At 42.7% G+C, this 25,752-nt stretch overlaps 1 protein-coding gene across 1 annotated transcript in view; it reads right to left on the reverse strand.

Moving 5' to 3' along the window:
* Positions 1–11,790: 11,790 nt before the first annotated feature.
* The window catches only part of pxdn (peroxidasin), a gene marked incomplete at its 5' end in the record, with an annotated part of 52,694 nt that continues 38,732 nt past the window's right edge, over positions 11,791–25,752 (reverse strand). Inside the window, 8 exons of the mRNA XM_083908121.1 lie at positions 11,791–14,473; positions 16,651–16,764; positions 17,516–17,651; positions 17,777–17,888; positions 20,188–20,396; positions 20,513–20,647; positions 20,958–21,454; positions 21,554–22,560. Coding sequence (XP_083764247.1) covers positions 14,330–14,473; positions 16,651–16,764; positions 17,516–17,651; positions 17,777–17,888; positions 20,188–20,396; positions 20,513–20,647; positions 20,958–21,454; positions 21,554–22,560 — 2,354 coding nt within the window. The 3' untranslated portion in view covers positions 11,791–14,329. The remainder of the gene's footprint in view (positions 14,474–16,650; positions 16,765–17,515; positions 17,652–17,776; positions 17,889–20,187; positions 20,397–20,512; positions 20,648–20,957; positions 21,455–21,553; positions 22,561–25,752) is intronic.

The following is a 25,752-nucleotide window of genomic DNA, read 5'->3' on the forward strand; positions in this document are numbered from 1 at the left end:
CTCACCCTTTGTCTTTTGTAGGGTTACAATAAAGTGTTGTCCCTGAAGTGATCATATATTCTGTTCTTCACTGTCACTGTAGACAAAGACTGTTTCAGTCGTACAGTTATTGTGCTGCTGGTCATCAGATACAGGACGATTTGTACTGATTAATTTGATGAAATTAATATTTAATTTAGAAATAGCCTCTCAGATTAGACGGTTAGATTAAAGATTAAACGTCCATAACTTTCTGTGTTACTAACCTGACTTTTTTTTGGTCACATTTTGGATGACAAACTAAACTATGACATTTTTTTATTTAGAAATCGCTCAATCCTCCCATTATCGCTGAGCTGTCTACTGACATTCTTGGAAGTTCTTTTGTTTTTTGTTTGGTTTTGAAACACCCAGACAAACAAACATATTTATAGAGACATACCTCCAGTGGGAATTGAACCCACGACGTTTTGAGTAGCGATGGGACGTCCTAGTCCACTGGATTATCTTCAGTGCTGATGATTCTCCTGACAGGGACGGACGATCACATGAAATAAGTTAACTGATGACATCGAACAGTTTGTCCTCGTAATTTAACGGTTGCATTTTTTCTGTCATATGTTGGACGACGGGCCCACGGTTAGTGTGGTGGTTAGCACTCTTTGTGTAAACTGAGTGAGTTAATTTAACAATGATTAAAAGGTTCATGTTAAGTACTTGTATGGAACACAACCCATCCACTAGAGGGAGCCAAGACGTAAAGAGGTCAATGTTCAAAGTCAACAGTCAAAAGCTTTCAGAGAACCTGAAGAGTTGTGGGAGCAGGTGGCTCAGTGGGTAGAACAACTGCTCTGAAGTCCACAAGCCATAGGTTCAGTTCTTGTGAGGAACAGAACATTTTATTTCCAAAGTGAAGATTGAAAAGAGACCACCAAGAAAATCAGAACGAAGTCGTAAGGACAAATAGCTCACACTGTTGGAAGAAGACTTGTATCGCTGAGGTTCGGAGTTCAAATCTTACAAACAAAGAACGTTCTTTAGAACTTCAGACCAAAATAAGAATTATAAATACCAGCACGTGATGTTCTGCAGGTCATTGTTCTAGCTCGTGCAGGAAGAGAAAGACTTGTATGTCTGAGGTTGTGGGTTCGAACCTTATGGTCAACTGTTTGAGTGCAATGTTCAAAGTCAACAGTCAAAAGCTCTCAGAGAACATGAAGTAAACAGGTTGCAGGTAGCTCAGTGGACAAGAACGCTGCTCTGAAGTCCTGAAGTCGTAGGTTCGGTTCCTGTGTGGATCAGGACCTTTTAAAGCACATATTCCAAAGTGAAGTTTAAGATGAGACAAAAAGATCTAGACGAAGGCGGCATTGGTGGCACGACGGCTATGTTCCCGACCGGAGCGTTGTGTCAGAGAATAGCAAGGTGGCCGGTTCAGTTCCAACACTGTGTGGTTGTTCAGATGGACTCAACCTAACCTCTTGCTGACCAACCTCACCACACAGCGAGTGCCCCCCCCCCCCCACCACACAGCGGGCGTCGTACCCTGGGCGTCGTACCCTGGGCGTCGTACCCTGGGCGTCGTACCCTGGGCGTCGTACCCTGGGCGTCGTACCCTGGGCGTCGTACCCTGGGCGTCGTACCCTGGGCGTCGTACCCTGGGCGTCGTACCCTGGGCGTCGTAGAATTATTACTAAGTACCCTTCTCACTGCCCCCCACACCCCCCCCAACCCCCGTCGAGCATTCGCGGCCAAAGGCCGCGAGTGCGAGAACGGGTGAAAACTGAACTCACCTCCTGCCACCCCCCCACCTCGCCCACTCCCCCGAACCCCCGTTGAGCATTCGCGGCCGAAGGCCGCGAGTGCGAGAACGTGAGTTCCAACTGTCTTCCAGTTGGGGCCATAGGCCCCAACTGGCCAAGCCGGACCCGACTGAGCCAAGGGTCAAAAAGAGTTTACCTTTTGTTGCATGGTGCAATAAAGAGATGCCGACCTTTGACCTCTTGCAACACCTCTCTCATCTCATTTCCTTCCACCCCACCCTCTCCTCTCTTCCTCCTCACTCGCCTCTCTTCTCTCTCCTCCTCCTCCTCACTTTCCACCGCACCCTCACTCTCCTCCTCCTCACTTTCCACCGCACCCTCCCTCTCCTCCTCGCCACTCTTGTCCTTCCAACCACACCTCTCTCACCCACCACCGAGGCCTGGCCAGCTCTCACGAACTGCAAGGTCTGGAATCGATCCTGCCACCTTGTGGACTCAGCCCTATGGTTGTGAATAAAACCACTGCGCCACCATTTCCTGCTCTATTCAGGATTTTTGGTCACATTTCAATCATCACTTTGGATGATGTGCTTTAAAAGGTACTGGTCCACACAAGAACTGAACCTACAAGCCTTGGGTCTTCAGAGCAGCGTACTTGTCCACTGAGCTACCTGCTCCCACAGGTCTTCAGGTTCTCTGAGGGCTTTTGACTGTTGACTTTGAACATTGCACTCAAACAGTTGACCATAAGGTTCGAACTCACAACCTCAGACATACAAGTCTTTCTCTTCCAGCTCGAGCTATTCTTACTGACATGCATCATGTAGCTGGTATTTATACATTTTTATTTTGGTCTGAAGTTCTAAAGAACTTCAGTTGATCGTAAGATTTGAACTCTCAACCTTAGAAATACAAGTCTTCTTCCGACAGTGTGAGCCATTTGACCTTGTGGTCACACTGAATTTCTTGTGGTCTGTTTTCAATATTCACTTTGGATGTTGACCTTAAAAATAATTCTGTCCTTCAGAGGAAGTGAACCTATGACTTCAGTATTTCACAGCAGCTGTTTTACCCACTGAGCTATCTGCTCCACAGGGTTTCAGGTTCACTGAGAGCTTTTGGCTGTTGACTTTGAACATTGCACTCAAACAGTTGACCATAAGGTTTGAACTCACAACCTCAAACACACAAGTCCCTTTCTTCCAGCACAAGCTATTCTTACTGACCTGCAGAACATCACGTTGCTGGTATTTATAAATTCTTATTTTGGGCTGAAGTTCTAAAGACAATTCATTGATCGTAAGATTTGAACTCCCAACCTTAGAGGTAGAAGGCTTCTTCAGACAGTGTGAGCCATTTGTCCACATGCTTACACTCTGAATTTCTTGGTCGTCTCTTTTCAATCTCCACTTTGGATGTTGAGAGGTCGTGAACCTAAAATAACAACTAAAAATTTGAACTCATCTACTTGATCTATCTCTATCTCTTCAAACTTTACTTGGCTTTTATTTTACTTGAAACGCACACTGACACACACGTTTTTTTTAAATAATTTAAACTCAAATGATTGTTTCTGAGCCACTGTGATACACCAGACACCTCCTCTGACAGAGTTTTGCCAACTGATGAGACACAAATACCACTGTGTTGTCCGCATACATTTGGCATCTGGCTCTTTTGCAACTGTCAGGTAAATCATTAATATATAAACTAAAAAGTAAAGTAAAATTCCCATTGGACAAGTCTGGACCCTTGACAGGGTAGAATTGGATCTAACCCACTGCTCTCTATGTTTAAGATAAGAATGAAACCATAGTCTCCCAAAAATATTCACAGCTACAACTTAGTTGTTTAAGTAGTTCATCTAGATCCTGGTAAAATGTGACACCATGTGAGGAAGGATGATAAAGGGTTACAATATTGAATTTCATTTTTGTTGGCAGCACCACAGTAATGGCAATACACTCTAAAGGTGTGTCCAGATTAATATCAACGCATTTAAAACTCTCTTATATACTGTATATCAGTATAAAAATGGTCAAAAACGTCATAGTATAATATGTCGTCCAAAAATGGTCAAAATGTCAAAAAGGTCATAGTATAGTATGTCGTCCAAAAATGGTCAAAATGTCAAAAAGGTCATAGTATAGTATGTCGTCCAAAAATGGTCAAAATGTCAAAAAGGTCATAGTATAGTATGTCGTCCAAAAATGGTCAAAATGTCAAAAAGGTCATAGTATAGTATGTCGTCCAATAATGTAAAAAAAAAAAAAAGTCATAGGTATGTCGTACAAAAATGGTAAAAATTGGTCGAAAACATCATAGTATAGTATGTCATCCAAAAATGGTCAAAATTCGTCAACAACGTCATATAAGTATGTAGTCCAAAAATGGTCAAAAACGTCATAGTATAAGTGTGTTGTCCAAAACAATGTCCTCCCACCCATCAACCTATCTTTCCTAAAGCATACATAACCAGTTACATCATTCCTATGTGTTGGGATATTACAGTTCAGCCAACATTCAGTCAAATATATATCATCTAGATTGGAGTCCGTCTATAGGTGTTGAACCTGATCTCGTTTTGAAATAATACTTTGAATGTTCAAATCCTCCTGCAATACCTTTTGGTTTGAGTCCCATATGAACTTTGCATGATTGTCGACAGCATGGAGAGTGGCATCCCAGGTGCGTTGTTGTGGGTCAGGCAGCAGTTGGAGCTGGTGTGTGGGTTCTGTCTGATCGGGCTTTAAATGTGTTACTGGACCAGGGTTCAATTGGATATCTTCTTTTCATTGTTGTATAACTTCTGCCAAAAATTGAAATAAAAAAAAAAAAATCTTGGTGTGTTAATAAGATAACATATTAAAATAGGCCACAGTATTGGTCAGTAAGTGGGTCTGGCTTATAAGCACACACGCATATCTAACTAATGCATTTAATTAAACTAAACATACAGCTAAAACTATTCATCCAACAACAGTGGAAAACATACTAAACATGACATATGAGATAAGAAGTTAAGTAAGTACAGTGAGTCATATACAAATCCAATCGTCCAAAAATTGTCAAAAAGTCATAGTATATCAGTCGTCCAAAAATGGTCAACGACGTCATAGTATAGTATGTCGTCCAAAAATGGTCAAATGCATTTAATTAAAATAACCATACAGCTAAAAGTATTCATCCAACATACTGCAACATGTTATGAGTTAAGGAGTTAAGTAAGTACAGTGAGTCATATACAAAAGGTATAATGTTCAAACCATATAAACCCTTTAGGGAAGAGCATGCACCAAAATGTCCTTTCTTCATTTTAATTTTCTATCCACATCTCCTTTAAATCAAGTTTTATGATACCGAATGCAATAAATAAAAGGTGTTTATTAACGAGAGTACTAATACAGTGGTGGTGGTAATGTTATATTTTATAATCTGAATTATTCCGCAATGTATTGGTGAGACCACTAGAGGGCAGTACCTCACTGTGCTCATTTCAGCTGTCAGCTTTATGTGATTCTATTACTGCTACTACTACTAGTGATAATGATGATGATAATAATAATACAAATATTAGAGTTTGAAGATGATCTAAATAAATACAAAGTAGACACGGGATGTAAATATGATGTAAAATATACAGTATGAATTAAAAGTGTTTACTGAGATACCAATGGCAAGATCAATGGGTCACCATTGGTACTGTAGTGGACCACATGGTTATTGGACCATTATTACTGGATAAAATATATATATATATATATATATATATATATATATATATATATATATATATATATATATATACACACACAGAGTTTATCCTGCCCTGAGGGTCACTGGGGAGCTGGAGCAAATCCCAGCTGACACAGGCCGGTTACACCCAGGACAGGTCAGGACATGAGGACCACATCACCACTGACTACTGTCCACCCGACTGGGATCTTAAAAAGCTTAAATGTGGATTCACATGTTCGCAGTTAACATCACAATAAAACTGCAATATGCTGTGCAATGATACCAAACTAACCCAAAACACATCTGCCTAATAGAGTATTTATCTAATTTTACATATCCAGGGGAGGAACATGCAACACGGACCATTACCAGGAGAGAAATTTGATTTGTCCAAATGACCACAACGATCAACATATATGTAGCTGGACTGTAGCTGGTATCGGGAATATAAGTTAAAAACCAAACCAAACCATCAGCATCGGTGCTAAAATGATCACTTAACATAAATAGGCCAAGATCTTACACTTCACACAATGAGCGAACAATTGGCTTCAAGGAAGAGAGAAAAAAAAAAACTCTTTTAAACAGGAAGAAAACTTTGGCAGAACCAGACTTAAAGATGTGCAGCCATCTTTGAGTCTGGAAAGAAAAGTCGGAGGGGAAAGGAGGTGGAGATTGAGCCTAGGGGTGGATATGCAGTCGTATTTAAAGGCACCATATGTAAGAATGTGGCCAAAAACGGTTACTACACTCAAATTCAAAATACCGAGGTCTTAAAGGTTTCGTTTTCTCCGCCATTGTAGCTTAGACGCACTGCAAATGGCGACCCGTGGTTGCTCGGCAGCTGAGACTCTACTGACTGCAATGATTGGTAGACGGCAGTAGGTGGCGCCACATGCCAAAATTTCAACACATAAACATGATTTGCAGTCTGCAAAATATTTGATTGAACATGATTTCAAAACATAAACAAGATTTGCAGTCTGCAAAAAGTATTTGCTTTTAAGAAAAATGGTCGAAAACATCATAGTATAGTATGTCGTTCAAAAATGGTCAAAATTGGTCAAAAACGTCATAGAAACCAATCCGTGGTTAGAGGTTATTTTTCTTGTATTCATGTGTGTGAAAAACAAACTAAACGTTGCTCACTGTATTGTTAACAATAGTAATACTTTTTTATAATGCAATAGCGCTATTACCGCACATAATCACAACAGAGGTTTAGTTTTGCCTTTCTTCGGTGCTGCATATTATTCCCTAAACTGTTGACAGTGGTTGTGAGGTAATCTCACGTTAGGGGAATTCCCCCCCGCAAAAAAACACCACCTTGATTTATCTGTGTAAACCAAAGCAGCCAAGTCTTAGTGGTTTTGGTTATTCAAATCCTCTTAGTTCATTTATATTTCCAGCTTATCTTTTATTTAGGAGGATGCAGACACGGGTGTAGACAGTGTGTGAATGTGCAGATTCCTTCATGTGTCAGGTTGGCTCCCTCCAGTCCATTTCACGTCTAGAGCAGAAGTGATTAGGGGTCCTCAGTGGTGAGGGGATTATCACACTGGGTCAGACTGTTCCCTGCTGGTGTCCGAGCAGGAATGCAGGCAAATCAAGCAGCAAACTCATCAGTCGGTCGGTCTGTGGAGCACTGAGACGTCCAGTCAGTCATCTGCCAGTGAGAACCAGACCTCCCTAAGAGATTAGCTCGGCTTTTTATTAACACGTCTTTGCAGGATCTGCCCGAGCGCTCACACACAACTCGCATATTTGGACGTTATCATATCTGAGCGACGATGTGTTTTTCAGACAGGACGTATTCTGCCGAAGGAGTTTGGTATTTTCATACGGGGGAAGAGAGTCATCTCACGGGGGAGTGGGGTCACGTACGTAGAACTTTATTCGGGGCCGGGTTACAGAGCGTAAATCAAATTAGTGAAACTTAAACGTTGGGAGTTGGTAAAAAACAAAAGCTGAGAATGACATCAGGGGGTGAGGAGGAAAAGAACACAAGCTCAAGTCGTCGACAGTCACGTCCAGCAGATTGTGATTGTTCACAGTCACGTCCTGCTGCCTACATTTTGGGAAATGACTAAAACATACGAGTAGATATACTGCAGTTAAAGTAGACGGGGTTGAGTTATACAGTCCAGGTATAAAAGTGATTGAAATACACAACTTTAAACACCTTTTCCCTCAGGTTAATGTACAAAAACTATACTACACCTATATTGGACTGGAACAATATCACTGAAGCCTGCAGGGTTTAAATCACAGGTCCCAAACATGTTTAAAGCTGCATTATGTAATAAATCTAAAGCAACTCACCAACAACAACAGTACAGCCAAAATATTTGCATTAAAAAAAATATTTTGCAGACTGCAAATCATGTTTATGTTTTGAAATCGTGTTTTGGCATGTGGCGCCACCTACCGCCGTCTACCAATCATTGCAGTCAGTAGAGTCTCAACGGCCGAGCAACCACGGGTTGCCAGTTACGTCAGAAAACCAAACCTAAAAACCTTTTGAATTTGAATGTAGTAACCGTTTTTGGCCACATTCTTACATATGGCACCTTTAACTATAAGGACCAGACAGCAGATGGGGGGGGGGGAAAGAGGATGCTACAGAAATGAAAGTATAGTCCACCTCTAATGTCATGTTGACATATACCGTGTAAGCATAATTCAACCTTAACCACTACTCAACACCTTAATAAGAGGCTTAAGCTTTAAGAGGTTTTTTGTCAAGGCAATTTTACTGTACTTCATGTGTTTGTGAGATACGTATGAACATATGATGCAAATAACAAAAATACAGTTTACCCAACATGCACCAGTTACTGTCTTTAAGTAGTAATTATGGCTTCAGCAGTCCATGCAACGCATTCAGAATAGCATGTGGTCCATCTTGAGGCAATTTGGGCACATACTGTAATCCTATATGAATCCAAAAAAACCACATTAATTGAGTTTGTTTGCCAACATCCTTTGAGATTTAAGGCGAAGTCACCTCTACAACCTGTTCAACACTTACTACTATAACTCCCTGTGCAAACACCTGCGCTATAATGGGCTCGAGAGTCAGAGCCAAAAACATCTCCTGACATTTGCCACCCACTGGGCGGTGAGATGCCATCGCTGCCGTTCCTTTGAGTCCCGGGGTGCAAAAACCCATTTTCCCTCAGCGGGACACACGACTTCTCGCTCTTATATCCACCACACTCTGGAAATGAGAATGACGTTCCGTTAAAGAGAGGAAAGAATTCCCAGCCTTTGGCGAGTGAGAGGTGCAGAGCAGAGAGCCAAGCGACTAAATGAAATTCCAGTATGTGAGGAGTGGGAAGTGAGAGGGTTGCTAAACAGTAATGCTTATGCAGCTGCAGGCGAGTGTCCTGTCCAAACTCTCAGCCTCTGTCCTGTAGACGTCTTCTGGAGTGGATGGAGATTCAAACATGGATAGATGCACAGTTGAAGTGCAGGTTTTGGGGCCTGATAGATCTCTATTGTCTGCCTATTATCTACTTTCCTCACTTACATAATCAGATGTATCTCTCTTTCCAAAGTCAACATTTAAACAGCCTGGAACCTTGGCTATTGGTAAAGGGAAGGGAAACGCTGCAGCCGATATGGAAACAACCCTGAGGAAATGCACGCATGTGTGTGTGTGTGCACGTTAATGTCTGGATCTCCCAGGGACAGACCTCTCTTACTCAGAGGAAGGTAAGGTCTCTTGTTGTCAGGGTGATAATGTCTTTTCCTGCCTGGCCAAGAGATGAAGGCTGTTTTTATCTGTGCAGCCACTGGAAACCTCATTTCCTGGTCCGGTTTTGTTTCCAGAGACTCCAACCACTCGCAGAACCGAACTGCCAGAGATGACTCCACTGGGAGAAGTACAGAAGACCGAGGGTGGAGGTAACGACGAGTAAAAATGATATCAAAACAGCTATAGGTGGACCAGATCTAAAGTATCGATGTGCCACAAATCTAAGAGCAGCGTGTGGGTCGTGGGACGCACCAGACAGTCTGATACAGGCGTCTGCATTCACTGGCTGATATTACTCACACTGCAAACACACTCCCCAGATCCTTCAGCAGCTGCTTTTTGTTTGTCTACACTTGGCTTCAGAGAGAATGCTGTCTCATATCTAAACCATGAAGAAAACCAAAAAAAGAGGAGACTGAAAGACTGAAAAGGTTGACGTAATTAAAGGTTAAAATGATCAATTCAGTGGTTTATTTAATTGAAACCGTTTGAAGGGGGAGATCTTTGGAGGAAAGCAAAAAACTTTCTGACCTGGTCTGTAGTTGGGTGTCTTGGTCCGATGGTCGGTCATCTGAGCGAAGCAAGGCATCTTAAGCATCCCTCCGAAATTCGCGGCAGCGGCGAAGATGGGCCTGAACCGAGGGAACGCCAATCTCGCCCTCTTGAGCAGGGAACAGAGGTGGTTGGTAACCAATAGCACACCCAAAAGGTGAAATACCTGCGGCTGCACTGGACAGGGAGTCGTGCATTCGCATGCTCCATCCCTCCTAAAACGAGTGCTCCAGGTGTACCAAGAGGTTTGCAAAAGTCTCAAAGGCTGCGGGAAGTTTTGGGGGAACGCATGGGACACAGGGAAAGAGTCTGGGCCTACTCTCCGGGGACATGGTGAGAGGTGGGCAGGGGTGATGGACGGCTAGATCTCTTCGTACGACGCTCATGGAGGCGATTGTCAAGCCCGATAGCCAGGGAATCGAGTCCAGCCGAGTCATCCCAGACCGCTGATTAATCCTTGACTAGGTCACGAAGCCCATGTAAAAAATATCCCCTAAAGTGCCTCATGGTTCCATCCCGAGCAACCCCCAGTATCTTCTCCAGATCTTCCGTTTATTTTGAATCACAAGTAACTGCATGACGTAAGCAATCTTGGACTTATCTGTGCTGTAGGTGAGGGGCTGCTGTTCAAAAACCAGAGACGGGAGGCAGGCGAGTAGAGATCCTGGTAGATGAAGCGAACAGCGTCTTAGACAAAACACAAACACACAAACACACTAACAGCTTGGCCTAAACTTACAATAGCGCAGAGACAACAATCTGCCGATGAGTGGGGTGAAGAGCCGGGGTCGATGTACTGCAAAGGCTGATGAACTGATGAGAGGCAGGTGTGCAGACTGGGAGAGGCCATGAGCTGATCATTAACAGGTGTGTGCAGGGGGAGTGGAGCTGGGAGCCACGCCCACACAGAGAAGGTGAAGCACAGTACAACCATGACAATATATTTACATACTACGCACATATGCAGCTTTCTCGTGGCACAAGCAGATTAAATCCCTTAGATCGGCCTTTCATTTTGTCACATTGACGGATGAGAACGCAGACCGATCCAACTCTTGCTATCGCTCGTCGTCCGCAGGGCAACCTCTACGTGGACGGCGTCTTCGCCACCTTCTGCACGACCTAAAAACACTATGGATACATTTTCTGTGTTGTAAAGTTCTCTATAAGTAGACATCTGCTTCTTTTTATATCTGTAAAATACTGAAATAAACTTCCGCTGCATACTTTGGCTGGTTTCGTCCTTTTAAGCAAGGCCCTTGTCCATATTAACCCTTTAAGGTACGCACCAAGAAAAAAGCAAAGGAAAAAGCATTTTTTATTATTTTATTTTATTTACTTGATAACAATATCATTTTCTGACGTAACTGGCAACCCGTGGTTGCGCGGCAGCCGAGACTCTACTGCCTGCAATGATTGGTAGACGGCGGTAGGTGGCGCCACATGCCAAAACATGATTTCAAAACATACACATGCAAATATTTTGTCTGTACTGTTGTTGTTGGTGAGTTCAGTTTGTTATATGAACATTATTCCTGAGTCTCTGTGACATATTTAGGAGGATTTTATGGCCAGTTGCTTTAGATTTATTACATAATGCACTTTTAAGTGTCGACCAAATGGTTGAGTAGTACCTTAAAGGGTTAAAGCCTTAATCTCAGATTATAGAAGCCAAACTATTTCTCCTTTAAAGCAGTTATGCACACACTTAACAGTGGTATACACAATTTCCGCCAATAAGCCTTCCTAAATGTAACACAATGGACGTTAAAGAACCAAAAGTGTTGTTTTCTGATAAGCAAAACCAGAAATTCCCAAATGCCTGAGCCCTGACAGACCGTTAATGAGCTGTTGACGGGACACATCTTTTAAATTAGTCTCATCAGAAGCGAAATTCTGCCCCCGTTAGGCAGCTGGAAATGAACAGGCAGCAACATGTATGACTGTAATTCAAATGTGGCTTATTTATTTATTTATTTATTATTACTGTTGAGAGGCATACATTACAGTGCAAACCATTCTTTGGCAAACGTACAATACAATACAAATGTCATGACAGGTACGACTATATCCACATTGACCACTGGTTAAAGGACAGTGTAGGTAAAGCATGTTCAGTCTTGTGGAGCAGTGCATTCCATTGACACTTGGGAGTCCATAGGAAAAGGAAGAAGAAAAAAAAGTGAAGGAACCACTATGAAAACCAAAATATGAACCAATACAACGGATATATGGATATCGCGGCTGGTAATGAAGAGAGCTCACAGTGCTTCGGCAGCCAGACCCTTGGGCCAAAATGCATTTATCCTGTTAGTGGAACAGAAAGAGACACACGCACACGCGTTCATTCACAGAGTTTATCAAATGATATCAAAATAGTTAATTCAGTAAAACATAACAAAAAAACCATGTCGTGACTGTTCCTGCTGGAGAAGACGCAGTCGGAGGGCAGCGACGGAGAGAAAACTGTAAACGAACAGTTTGATGAACAAACCTGTCCAGTATTCAAACATGTGACACATGTGATATTGATGTAGCAGTGTGCCTGCCAGCTCCATAAACCCATATGGAATCCTGAACGGAGCATTCCAGAGAGTATTACTTCTGTTTAGTGACAGATGTTTGCTCAGGACATTACCGCATGAAGAAAAACAATGGAGGGGGAAACGCTGCAGCTTTGCGGCCGCTTTCCACACAATTGGAGGGGAAGCAAAAACAGGATATCAACAAAAAATGTGATTGGTTACATGGAGCGAGCCAGTGCATGGGGGGGGGGGGGTACAGTGAGCGGCGCGTGTCCGTGTACAGTACTCGTGGAAGCAACGACAGCGACACGGCGAAGCCTCGTTTTTTGATTGACACGATATCCCAATCGTCAGCGGCCCATCCCCCGCCATTACCCTCGCTTCCTCTCTCATATGGCTTCTATTACAGCGGAATGAGGGTCAGAGAGTTAGAGAAGCCTGCGCGCCACTCGTGCTCTGCTGAATGACGTCACCCTGCTCTGAAAATCTTCAACATAGCAAAGAAATATGAGCAGGACTATATCCTCGGTCCTCACAGGTGGGGACGTCCAAAAAAACTCAACACAAACACTGCGAAAAACTGACAAATAAAATGGAGAATTTCATGCAATCGTGTCCTTTTGTAAACTGGGTGTAAAAAGAGCTGCAGGGTCCACAAAGGGCGGAGAAGAACCTTCAGTTGTGTGTGTGTGTGTGTGGTCTGTGAATACACATGAACTAACAAAACAGTTATGAGCAGGTCAGGAGGAGAATACTGCTGTGGTAGAGTCTGCAGTACCAAAGGCTAAAAATCCTGACCTCATTACGACATTCATACTTCGTTTTCATGGATAGATGTGTGCTACTAATGTCATTCTTTAGAAGTTGACTAAATCGTACATTTGGCTTATGAAAAAGGCTGAGCAAAAAATACTGGGACAAAAGTTCACAACATTACATTGGTAAAAAAAAAAAAAAGGATATTCTTTTCGCTGCTTTCTGAAAGCAAAATGAAACTTGGAAAGGAGCACGACAGTGCAGCAAGAGCTGGATCGAGTGTCCTGCAAACGGGGAGCGCAGCAGCGGCTCCACCTCACTCAAGTTCAGGACAGGCCAGCGGAGACGAGAAGGATGTGAACTAACACGGTGTCCATGGATAGAGGAGCGGTGATCAGTAGACATCTTTTTGCATTACAAACATTTTTGTAGGGCTTCACATTATCTTCATATGTAAGCAGTTTTATACAAAAAAGGGAAGGGGGGGAAAAAAAACATTTATAACATGATATAAAGCACCGTGGATAAAAAGATGAAGTAACTCTATTAATAAAAAGTCTTTTAGTTGGAATAAAACAATCCTCTCAATTGTGATTTATCATTAAAATGCATATACTGAGTATATATAGGTTGCTTTGCATGGTTTGTGTTTAGTGATTAAATCAATAATCAAAAATAGGGCGAGGGGTGATAGCACCAGTTTTTCGGCATCTCTAACCTGAGAAGTTTTTCTTTATGATACACTGTAACGGCTGCTGCCTTTCAATCTACTTCCCTTTCCTGCGAGTCGACGGCACGCGGCCCTGGGTTTGGTCACCAAAGTGTGGGTTTGCAGGAACGCAAACGCAGTGGCTGTTTTTTTTTTTTTTTAATACACTTCAGGAGCCACGGTGGACTCCAGCGCAGGAGAGGTTTGTCCGTCTTGTCTCCGATCCACCCGTTCATCCGTCCACCAATTGGTTCAGAGATAAATCCATTTAGTGATGGCTGGCTTGGTGCCAGAGGATTTTCAATCTGAGCCTCAGGCTGCTGGTCCTGAGGCTGCCAAACAAATCCCCCCCTCTATCGATCGAAGACAAAGGATACGTGGTGAAACAAAACAAAAACTGAGGCTATTGGGTCTATCGAGGCTATTACTGGATGCAGATTAGCACACCTTTAAGAGTCTCATCCTCTCTCTGGATGTCTGTGTGTGAATGTTTGACTTCCAGACACTGGAGTGTGTTTGTTGATGGGGGGGCGGGGGGTCCTGAGGGTTAGTTGTGGTGGGTGTTCGCTTCCTGTGGCTTGGCGACATCTGCGCGTTCGAGGCAAACTGGGCAGCAGGCGCCTTTTAACTTGACGGGCCGCTGGCACTCGGGCGGTGGACAAGACTCCACAAAGCAGGTCACCTGGGAGTCCTAGGAGAAAGACAAGGAAAAGGTCAGGTGCCATGTTAAAGGTCCCATATTATACCCTATTTGTCCAAGTTAAACTAGTTCCCTGGTGTCCTAATGAACATGTCTATGACATGCTTTGATCAAAATACCATAAGGATGAAGCACCACAGCAGTTCAATCACCCTGCCAAAACAGCCCTGTTCAAAACGCTCTGTAGTATCTCTTTAGGTCCACCTTAAAAAAAAAGTCAAACGAAACTTAAGCGACCGAAGAAAAGAAAAGAGTTCTGCACAAAGAAAAAAACGTAAAAGTAAAGGTGTTCACTCTGAGAAACTAGTTTCAGTTTAGTATTTATTTCGTCTTAGTCTCTCAGGTATTAAGAGAAAGCCTTGACTTGTGGAAGCTGAAAAGGAGGAAAGAATGTGTGACACTAAATATGGATTATCAGATCCTTTAATTTCATTCTTTAACCTTTAAATTCAAATTTACTCTAAGAATCTTTTTCAGCATTGTCTTCTGTAAAAAAAAAACATCTGTAACAGGTCAGTGTCAGCTGAGGGATAATATTGATGGGGTTCAACCATTTTTCCTTGAGAAGAATGTGTCTATGTATGATTTCAATGTGTGTGTTATGAACTTTGATGAAATGTTCTGTGCTTTTGTTTGGCACGCAGCAAAGAACTGAAATGCTTTGCTCCTGTGTCTCCGCTAAGTTGCTTGAATACATTGCCAAGCCGTACAATGAGATGCTTTGTTTCAGAGCAATGATATGAAATGTCTAACCATACAGTCCATTACATTCTGCTTCTGCCTGCAAATTTCAATGGGCAGAAAAACACAAAAACGCAAAACCTGACAGGTGTATCGTCAGATGTGGTGAGCAAAAATAAACTGAGCTGACAGATTGCAACAAAGGGGAGAGAGAAAGAGAGAGAGGGCTGAGGGAGACCTGAGGCAGAAGGGTTTGGCATCGGGGGGGAGAGATGCTGTAACCTGTGCCAGCAGCTGGCACCGGAAAAAGTGTCAGAGATAAAGAATGAAAAGGCAGACAAGTGGTCGGTGCACACACAAACACACTGGTGCCAGGAGGAAAGTGCCAAGAGCTGCTGGAAGAGGTGAAACACGAGCAGCAGAAGCATCAGACAGAAAGAGAGACTGTGGCAGACTGTGTACCCACATATAGTCCTGATGGGCCCTGCTCAATAAAGCATCTTTCACACTAAAATTAGCAGCTAGATTAACACCATTCACATTGCCAGTGGTTGTTCTACCTTGTGGTATTTTTTTCACCACTGTGTCAACCAAAGTTGAATTATAGTGCATCCATTACGTCATTCTCTTATTCAATGAATCATCTTGATGACCTGATTGATGAAATGAAAGATATTGAGCACTGTCCCAAGTTTTAAAAATAAGGATTAGTACAATCATTAGCGACATGTGAGCGGCTAGGCTAATAGATGGAAGATGAACGTGTCATTTGACTCACGAGTGACTGAAATGAAAAACCAGTTTAACTCGTCCAAAATTTGACAAAAACGTCATACTATACTATGTTGTCCAAAATGTAACAATTTTTATGAAAAAATTAGTTTTTGTCCAAAATGCGCCAAAAACGTCAATGTCGTCGGAAATTTTAAAATTTTTAATGGAAATTTTTTTTTTCGTTGAACATTTGCCAAAAACGTCATACTATAGTATGTCGTCCAAAATTTTAAAATTTATATGAAAAAAAAATTCCGTCCAAAATTTGACATACACGTCATACTATACTATGTTGTCCAAAATTTGACATACACGTCATACTATACTATGTCGTCCAAAATCTGACATACACGTCATACTATCCTATGTCGTCCAAAATTTGACATACACGTCATACTATACTATGTTGTCCAAAATCTGACATACATGTCATACTATACTATGTCGTCCAAAATTTTACAATTTTTTTGAAAAATTCTTTTGGTCCAAACTTCGACAAAAACTTAAGGTCGTCCAAAATTTGACAATTTGAAAAAAAAAAAGGGTTTGGTCCAAAATTTGACAAACACGTCATACTATACTATGTTGTCCAAAATTAGAGACATCCAAACATATAGATACTCAACAACAATCAGCTTCAAAATGTCAGATTGTGTGTGTGTGTGTGTGTGGTGTAATCCATTTCCACTATACATTTATTTGTCGAAACATACCCTGCATTCACATATACTGCAGGAGTCCTTTTTCCACTTCTCTCCATCTGTTCGCTCGCGTCCCTTGCTATCAGTGCAGTCAGTCTTCTTCAGACGGGCTTCAAGTCTTTTAATCTGAAGAGACACAAACACACAAACGTTACAAGAAAAGCTACCATTCCATCCCCTGAAGTTAGAAACTCCTTTTTCTGAATACTGTGTTAAAATTGTGTCCGACTCTTCGTTCCTAATCCCAGCAATCTCTGAAAAACACAGACGTTTTTATAATTCAGCCATTCTACATTTCGAAGACTGCAGCTGACCAGAGAATGAGGACATGTTGCTGAGCCCCATCCAGAGGAATTAACTGTACTGCTGTCACAATAATGGAAAACATGACTGTATGTATGTGGATGCGTGCATGTGTTAGCCTGCAGCATAGTTTCCCCCTTAACAGACATAGCACTCGTGCATGCAGCATGTGCTAGAGGTAACCTGGGGGAAATAAGACATGTTAAGACTCATGATAAATGTACTGAGAATGGCTGAAAGATGCTTGACTGTAAAAGTCGAAAAAGAGGTTGATAAATTTGCCAAAAATTGCCACAGACAGAATTCACATTTTTTTCTAATAAGGTTATAAAGTTGAATCAACTCCACTTCCTTGATTGACTCCACAGTTTGTTGCCCCAAAAGAAATATGAATAGACCTAATGCTTCCGATATTCTCACATTGTACGTCTAATTTTCACGTCAGTTCCATCGCTCTTTCTCTGCCAGCTCTCGCACAGACACAATTCAGTTAATAACAGATTAGCAGGGAGATGAATTCAAAACAAATGATGAGACTTTGTCTCCTCGCGTGGGTGCGGTCGCTGTCACGCACCTGCTTTCGCAAACTTGTGATCGTCTTCTGCATGTCGGAGACAAAATCCTGGAACTCGTTGATTGAGGGTTCAGTGCTTTTTCTCGAGGTCAGGGTGACGTTTACTGGACTCGGTTGATCGGTTTTCTCCACTGCGCTGCAAAAACGAATGCACACGGGGACAAAATGAGGTGACATTTCTTTAAATATGACCCCTTTATGGTATTTGTATGTACACATGTCAGTATAGATAGCTATATATAATCACACTTTTCTTGATACCTGTTTTCCTGGGTGCTGTCGGCAGGTTTCTCCTCCTTGAAGCTCTGATCGGCTGATCTGCGTCCTCTGAAGTGGTAAGACAGAGCGTTGAACTGACCCTTGGTTCTGCAGTCTGGTGAGTCAAACGCAACAAAAACACTGTAAAACGAACAGCATAATGCAGTCATTTTAACAGGGAAAACAGAAGAGGATCAAAGCGAAGCGTCCAACTAAAGCATGACCAGGTCGACTTATCAAAAAGAGAAAATGGCAAATAATGTCTGCCTTTAATATGAGCCTGTTCTCCTGCAGCTGAGGTAAATATATACGCCTCAGACGTTATTTGAGGAAATGTGGTGTATACGTGAAACAGGAAACCGCTGATGTCCCTTTCCCTCGGCTTCAAAGAGCTGCTCAGAGATGCCTAAGTGTAATGTATTACTCATTCTCATAGTGCCACAGCTGTGCCCAGATCAAAGAGAATGAGACACACACACACACACACACACACACACACACACACACACACACACACACACACACACACACACACACACACACACACACACACACACACACACACACACACACACACACACACACACACACACAAATGTGGCACCATCCTCATGCCTCAGCACAGACATCTGGGACATACTGAGCATCAGTGAGGAGAATCAAGGAACAACTAATAACGACCCTGAGCTGATGGGTGGATCGGGCCCTGTGGTTTAGAAAGCTGCATCTTTATCTGTATAATTCAAGATTTATTTCATTTCTAAATGTACAATTTGTTTAGAAAAGCAGTAGCAATGTGATTTACAAGGTTTCTTGAATGCATCTTGTAGCTGCTCCTTCTCAACTTAAAGGTGCCATACAGTTGCTTTAGATTTATTACATAATGCACCTTAAACACAATGTGAAGCCTGCATTACTTTCACTAGCATCTCAAGTGCCGGAGTTTGTTGCTGTTTGTTTTCTAGAAGTTTCTAGTGAGGAATGTACAAAGTTAATTTAAAGCCCGTCTCTTGTGTTTGGCTGCAGCACTGACACTGATTTGAGTAATTTAAAGAATTAAAAGATAATTGAAATTCTAAATCCCTAACCCTGCAACAGATATAGATTTATAAATATTGCAAATACTGCTTGAGCTGCAGTAAATGGAGATAGTTACCAAAGCAGAAACACATACTGTAAACTGTATATTTGTTTTTATTGCACGTCATATCATAATCCCAGTATTCAGCAACGTTGCTGCATGTTTTCCAGATATAGTGTTGCACTAATCCCGAATGCAGCTGCGAGAAAAGCAAACTTACTTAAACCAATCTAGGGGCGCGTGTACTTAAATGACAATGATGTTCACCATTGTGTCAATGTTCTATTACAACAGTCTCTCAGTTTCAACAGTTTTGATCTAATACCTAAACTAATCCAATGTAATCAAAGCCATCTGCACCTTTCACAGCTGATCATATCTCAGAGTAAGCGATACAAGGCAAACAATCACTATAAAACCCTCTGCTGGTTTACCATAACAGCAGAGGTTTGCCTCGCTTCATTCATCTCCTTTTTCGCTTTGTCAGCTGCTCCCACGGCTGGAATGTTTTAAAATCCAGGATTCGGCTCCAAATACCATGTTTTGCCCCTGCAATTAGTAGGAGCAGTCTTCGGAAAAGCAGAATATCATGGTTGTTCAGGAAGAGGAGGTGACTGCTGTCTCATCAAAGTAGAAATCCAGTGGAAAAGCAACAACGTGACATTTCATGGTTTCTGCCTTCAGGCCTTTTTTTTTCTTCGTCCAAATCAACAAACTGACAAATAGAGGTGTTACCTTTTAAAGATGTTATTTGTCTACACTGAGTGACACATCCATCTGAGCGCTGACAAGTAAACTGCTGTCAAAGAGTGAGCTTGTCCAGCCTTAATGCGCAGTTCTAAACTGCAAACACAAAAAAACGCGATTACTACGAGGCCAAGCTGGCCTTGAGGAAGATCTTATCAAAGGAGAACAAAAAGGCTGAGGATATTGTATGGCTTTAATTTCACAATGAAGCCCAGACACTGGACCAGTGTGAGGCGCTGACTGAGACGTCTGGGCAACTTCCTGGGCTACAGTGAACTTTGGGGGCATTTACGCTCATTTCGGACGCTAATCCAATGAAACTTGCGCCTGTAAACATGGCATGGTATGAACAAAAAAGACCACATAGGGTTTAAGACAACAGACAGGCGAAAGAAAGTTCGGATTATTGCCCTTGTGTGTGGTTTCATTATCCAAAAAGCAAGCAACCTGGTAGAAAAACTGCATAATTTATGTGTCCAGACCAAACCATACTAAACGATTAGATGGTAAATCTGCTTGTGCTTTTGGAAATCTTACTAAAAAACCACTGCAACAGTCATAAAAGCTAGAACCACACTCTTCTTACCTTCACAGCAGTCCTGCCACATGCGCAGGTCAATCTGCGGGACGTCGTCACAGCTGCCGTAGCCATGGGGAAGGTCAGCGACCTTGAAGACGTCCTGTTGGATGCGCGTGATGTTGTCCCCGTTGTCGCACAGGACCCGCGTCAGGGAGGCTTGCTTCAACTGGGTCAGCTGGGCCGGAGTGAACACACCCGGGTTCTCATACCAGAATCTAAACAAGATTATAGGTCCAGTGTGTGACATGTATACATACAAAAACATGAAGAAGGCTGAAGTGCAGGCAGGTAATGAGTGCATGACGTGAGACGTGCTGTGATCTTACTCTACCTGTCACCATTCCGCAGGCGTTTGAACTGGGTTGCCAGCAGGCACATGAGGGTGGGCCCCAGTCTGCTGCCGGGAACCAGGTCTTCGGCCATGAGGGCGGGGAACAGATCGACGTTCAGCGGACTGCCATACAGCCTGCCATGCAGAAAAGAAGTCGGGGACATTAAACTATGGAACCACACTGCAATGCAGCCGCTCAATCAGCTCACATGTGTCATCGACAAAGGAAAATATCATATTTGTGAGACCACTTGGTCATCCAAAAAATTGGATACCAGTCACTCAAGCCTCGTAATCTAAACACAGCATAAGTAGCACAAACTTCTGTAACTCATGTCTGTCAAACTAAGATAATAATAAGAACCCTATTATAAACCAGTCTTAAGAATGACATTAACTCACTGTCACTCGAGTCATTTTCATGGTATCCTGAGCATATAATTACCTCTGTAATTTCTCTCTGACAGTCGGATTCTTGATCTCGTTCCTCAAATCATCAAACGTCTGGGCTGTGGTCAGGTTGCAGAAGGTCCTGTAATCGTTGTATGGCGGCATGCCATGATCTCTTCCTCTCTGTATATTCATGGCGGCCAGGTCCAGAGCCACGGCGTGAGCCATCGAGAATAACCTCTCCGTCAGCTCCGTGTTCAGCAGCTGAGTGGTGACGCGCATTTTACCGGCGACGCCAAAGAGCCCGCGGAGCAGCGGGTCAATGCCACCCTCGTTCACAATGCGGAACGGGGAGAAGAAAGCGCGGTGTAGAGAGATGTGTCCTTGGGGAATGGGCTGGAAATCCTCATCTAGCCTGTAGAGTATTGGGTTGATAAGGGTGTGTCCAAAGCGGAAAGCAGCAGTAGCGAAAGCATTAAGGATGCCAGCGTTAATATTGGGGTTGTAACTGGTGTATGGCTCCATCATCTTCATGCCTGCCTCACCCAGGATCTAAGAGATGGGAACAAAAATGAGAGAAAGAACTCAAAAACAGAGGTCTAAAAAGAGAAATAGCAAAAGGAACTTTAGATTTCAGTTGATCGCTGTTACCTTTGGCAACCAGTGACTGTAGGTGATGTGCTGCATCTGGGCCCCGACTATCTTCCTTGCCTCATGGTAGATGGTGTCCCCGTCCCAGTGGGGATTCAGCCTAAGTAGCTCTGTGGCTATGCGGTTGTGTTCCCTGAACCACACCGTGTGCATGGCTGTCAAACCAAGCTGCTCATTTGCACGGTGGTCTCCCGCGAGGAAACATGGGATTGGGCTCTCGTTCTCGTCCCTCATACACTCCGTCGGCGGTCCAGTGGCGAACGGCAGCAGTGGCTTGCCTGTACGCTGTATGATACCTTGCCGAAGCAAACCTCTTTGGCTGGCCAAATCCCGGATTTCCTCCGATTCATGCCGCGAACTGCCGTAAACATTCGACGCGTCAATGAAAGATGTCAGTTGGTTGATTTGCTCTCTTGGATAAACACTATTCATGAGTAGAGATGTCATCCCACTACCACACACGGGACTGGATCGGACAAAGAACATGCAGCGGGCACCGCTTCGTAGCTGCCTTTGGTCATTGGGCGGGAACTGGATTGGGAAACACGGCGGGTCGTTGGTGCAGACCTGGGCACAGAGCTGGCCATCGGAGAACCGTGACTGGCTGAGGGCAGCCACTGTCGAGTCCAAGTCATGGTCAAGGAACTGGCCCCACTGCATTAGCATGTGGGTGTAGCGGTCATCAGGAGTGATGGTCTCTGAGCCGATCATTGTGGTGGACACGAGCCTCGGCAGCGGCAACCTGTATCCGTTGTGCGGCAGCTCGTTGGCGCCCCGCGGCAGATTGAAGCCGTTGTCGTAGACAGACTTCAGGAGTCGCTCGAAGGCAGTGAGGGAAGCGCCCCACATCGGGTGCTGGAGGTTGTTACAAGTTCCGTCGTGGCTGCGGTACTTCTGGTGGAAGCAAATGTCCGAGCAGTTGTTGAATCGGCGGTGAGCGGTGCAGCCGGAGAGATTGGCAATCACTTCCAGAAAGTGGGGGGACACCAGGTCATTGTAGCGAAATGCTGTGGAATGGCACATTGAAAGGATACATGTTTAAAAGGCATACTTGTTTTCTACTACATTTTTTTAAATAAATATTTTAATTATGTATATTCAAAAGGCATATTGTATATTTCTACACTCTTAGAAATAAGGGTTCCAAATGGGTCCTTCTACAAAGGCTGAGATTCTACCTGGAACCATTTGCTTCTGAACAACAACCTAAGGGTTCTTGGTAACACTAATGGTTCCAATAAGAACATGTTGATCCAGAGAACCATTTAAAACCACTTTCCTGGATAAAGGGTTTTAATATGGTTCTTGATGGAACACTCCAAAAGGGTTATGGTTATGGTACCTTATATGGTTCTACTTAGCACTTTTATTTCTAAGAGTGCAGTAGTAACCAGTAAGATTGCGGTGATATTGTGTTAATATGACTAACATTCATGTATCAAATGATTTACAGATGCAGTCACTCACTCCGACTGGAAAAAAACCTCCTGTCCTGAAGCCACGAGCGGCAGAATTTAACAACCTGCCCTGACTCGTTTTGATACGTGAAAGAACCAACGTGCAGCCCGAGTGTGTGTGTATGTGTTTGAGTGAGATAATGTGTTAGCAGTGTGGTGTTATGGTTATGCATGAGAGCAAGTGTTAAGTGTGAGCCTTAAACTTACAATCATGCTGGGGGAAGACCCCCAGCATGATTGTACACATCAGTGTCTGGTTTTGTATGCTTGTGTGGGTGTACTTTAGGACCTTTTCTGGCATAAACACTGACCTCGTCAGGACCAGTTGCCATCATGGAGACCAAAACTTGGCCCCAATGTGGCAGAAGTTAAGCTGAGGGACAGGTTAGGTTTAGGCATTAAACCCAGTGTGTGAGAATAGAGGGGAAAACTGCGGCACTGCCCTCCATGATGAAGAGGGGACACAATAAAAACAGCAGCGTTGTTCCTGCTGACAAGCAGAAATCTCTTTGTTAACTTGGTTTTTGGGGGCCGGCGCAACAATGAACGTATTGTTGTTGGCATCAGAAAAGAAAACACTGCGTCTCTTTGTTCCTACTTCACAGAGCTCTCTCATCCTCCTACACTTTTTTCTTTTCGCCTTTATTTTTCCTGACTTGACAACATGCGACTCCTTCCTCCTATTGTTTCCTGCATCGATCTATAATGTATATAATATACTTTGATGGTGGCAAACAAAAACAACAACTTCAAAGCAGCACGACTGCAGACTCTACACAAAGCCTGTTTGACCTTTGTGCAGTTAAATCTAACCTTCCATTACAGCAAGTGCGTTCGTGCACCGTTATTGTGTGGAATTATATGGCGCTCCGGATTTTTCCATAAATATTTGGCTGCAAACAAAGACAGATGCTCGTGCGTAAAAACACCCAAATTAACTCATGCTCTCCCGATCTCATTCAGGCATAATTGAGAAAATCTGTGCACGGACAAAAAACGTCCTAAAAATTTGTCCCGTGCTCGATCCTGATTGCAGGTTAGTGTTGTGCGGTGCGACACAGGGCTAATAAAACTGTTTATGGGCTCCTCGTCAACTGCTCTATCATTACGTCTGTACGCCATGGGGTCATGTTTACGAGAAAATGGCACACAGATGGAGCGCTCACACAGCCAAATGTTGCTCACAATAACACGGTAATTCATAGATTGGGTAGGGAATTAAATTATTGGCTGCATGAGACTTTGTTCGGGAAATGGGAAGGGAGGACCGAGTGAATTCACAATGAATATTATGTATGATGTGCAAGACTTTTGTAAAAACCAAACACATATGCACACAATTTCCTGTTTATACTGTACATGTAACGAATCAACGGTTAATGTTAATGATGTGTTGAATGATGAGTGTAAAGCTCCATATTATTGTTATTTTGAGTGTTTTATTTTATTTTATTACTTATTATTGCACTTAATTTAGCACATTTACTTATTATTTTTGCATAAACTGTCCAAAAAGATTCAGATTTGGGGATTTGACCATCAACCTTCCTATTCTTCAGTCTGCTTACATCTTATCGGATAAGAATGATGCAGATGGAAACACTACAATTAGAATAACAGTTTTATTTTGCCTGCACTGTATTTTTTGCATCGTATCTGTAAAAAAACTACTTTAATTGAATCGTTATTTATCTTTCAAAATATAGTCATAAATTCACATCATGTGTCACTCAGTCTTTCTGCATTTTATTGCAGCAGCATCACTGACTCTGTCTTAAAGCCCACGCAAATACACATTCTCCCATCAGATCTACCATTAAAGGGGTCAGAAACCTATTATCCGTCTGTAAAAATTAAAAGCAAAATTTCTAGCCACAATAGCTAACAGTCAAATACTATTAAAACAAAATGAATATAAAAGCTGTTATAATTAAAGGTGCCATAAGAATGTGGCCAAAAACGGTTACTACATTCAAATTCAAAATACTGAGGTCTTTTAGGTTTCGTTTTCAGACGTAACTGGCAACCCGTGGTTGCTCGGCAGCTGAGACTCTACTGACTGCAATGATTGGTAGATGGCGGTAGGTGGCGCCACATGCCAAAACATGATTTCAAAACATAAACATGATTTGCAGTCTGCAAAATGTTTTTTTTAATGCAAATATTTTGTCTGTACTGTTGTTGTTGGTGAGTTCAGTTTGTAATATGAACATTATTCCTGAGTCTGTGACATATTAGGAGGATTTTATGGCCAGTTGCTTTAGATTTATTACAAAATGCACCTTTAAGTTAACACACTGAAACATGGTTTCCAGTGTGACTAAAAAATTAAGTTTGTATATCCCGCTTAACCTCCTATAGTAACATCGATAAAGAAAATCTGTGTTTTTTGCCTGTGGGGATAATGGAGCTGCTATTACTGCTGCCTCATTCGTTACGTAAAACAGTAACAGACTAACATATTTGACTTGCTCCTGTGTGCCGTGATGTAAAATGACCGATTTTATCTCTGGACGTTAAATTTGCTTCAGTTCCAAGTCAGAATAGCTGAACTACCCCTTTAATGAGGGAAACTTGTGTTTAAGACTACAGCCTTCTATGCATATCGGAAATTTCACACATCATTTTCAGGGAGCAACTTAAGTCCACGCAGTAAACGAGATGAAATCAGGGTGTCTCGACTGCCTCTTTCAAAATGTTTGAACACCTACTAACAATTTCCGCCAAGCAATAAGCCCTTCC

This window comes from Microchirus variegatus, assembly GCF_963457635.1.
Source record: "Microchirus variegatus genome assembly, chromosome: 21".
NCBI lineage: Eukaryota > Metazoa > Chordata > Actinopteri > Pleuronectiformes > Soleidae > Microchirus > Microchirus variegatus.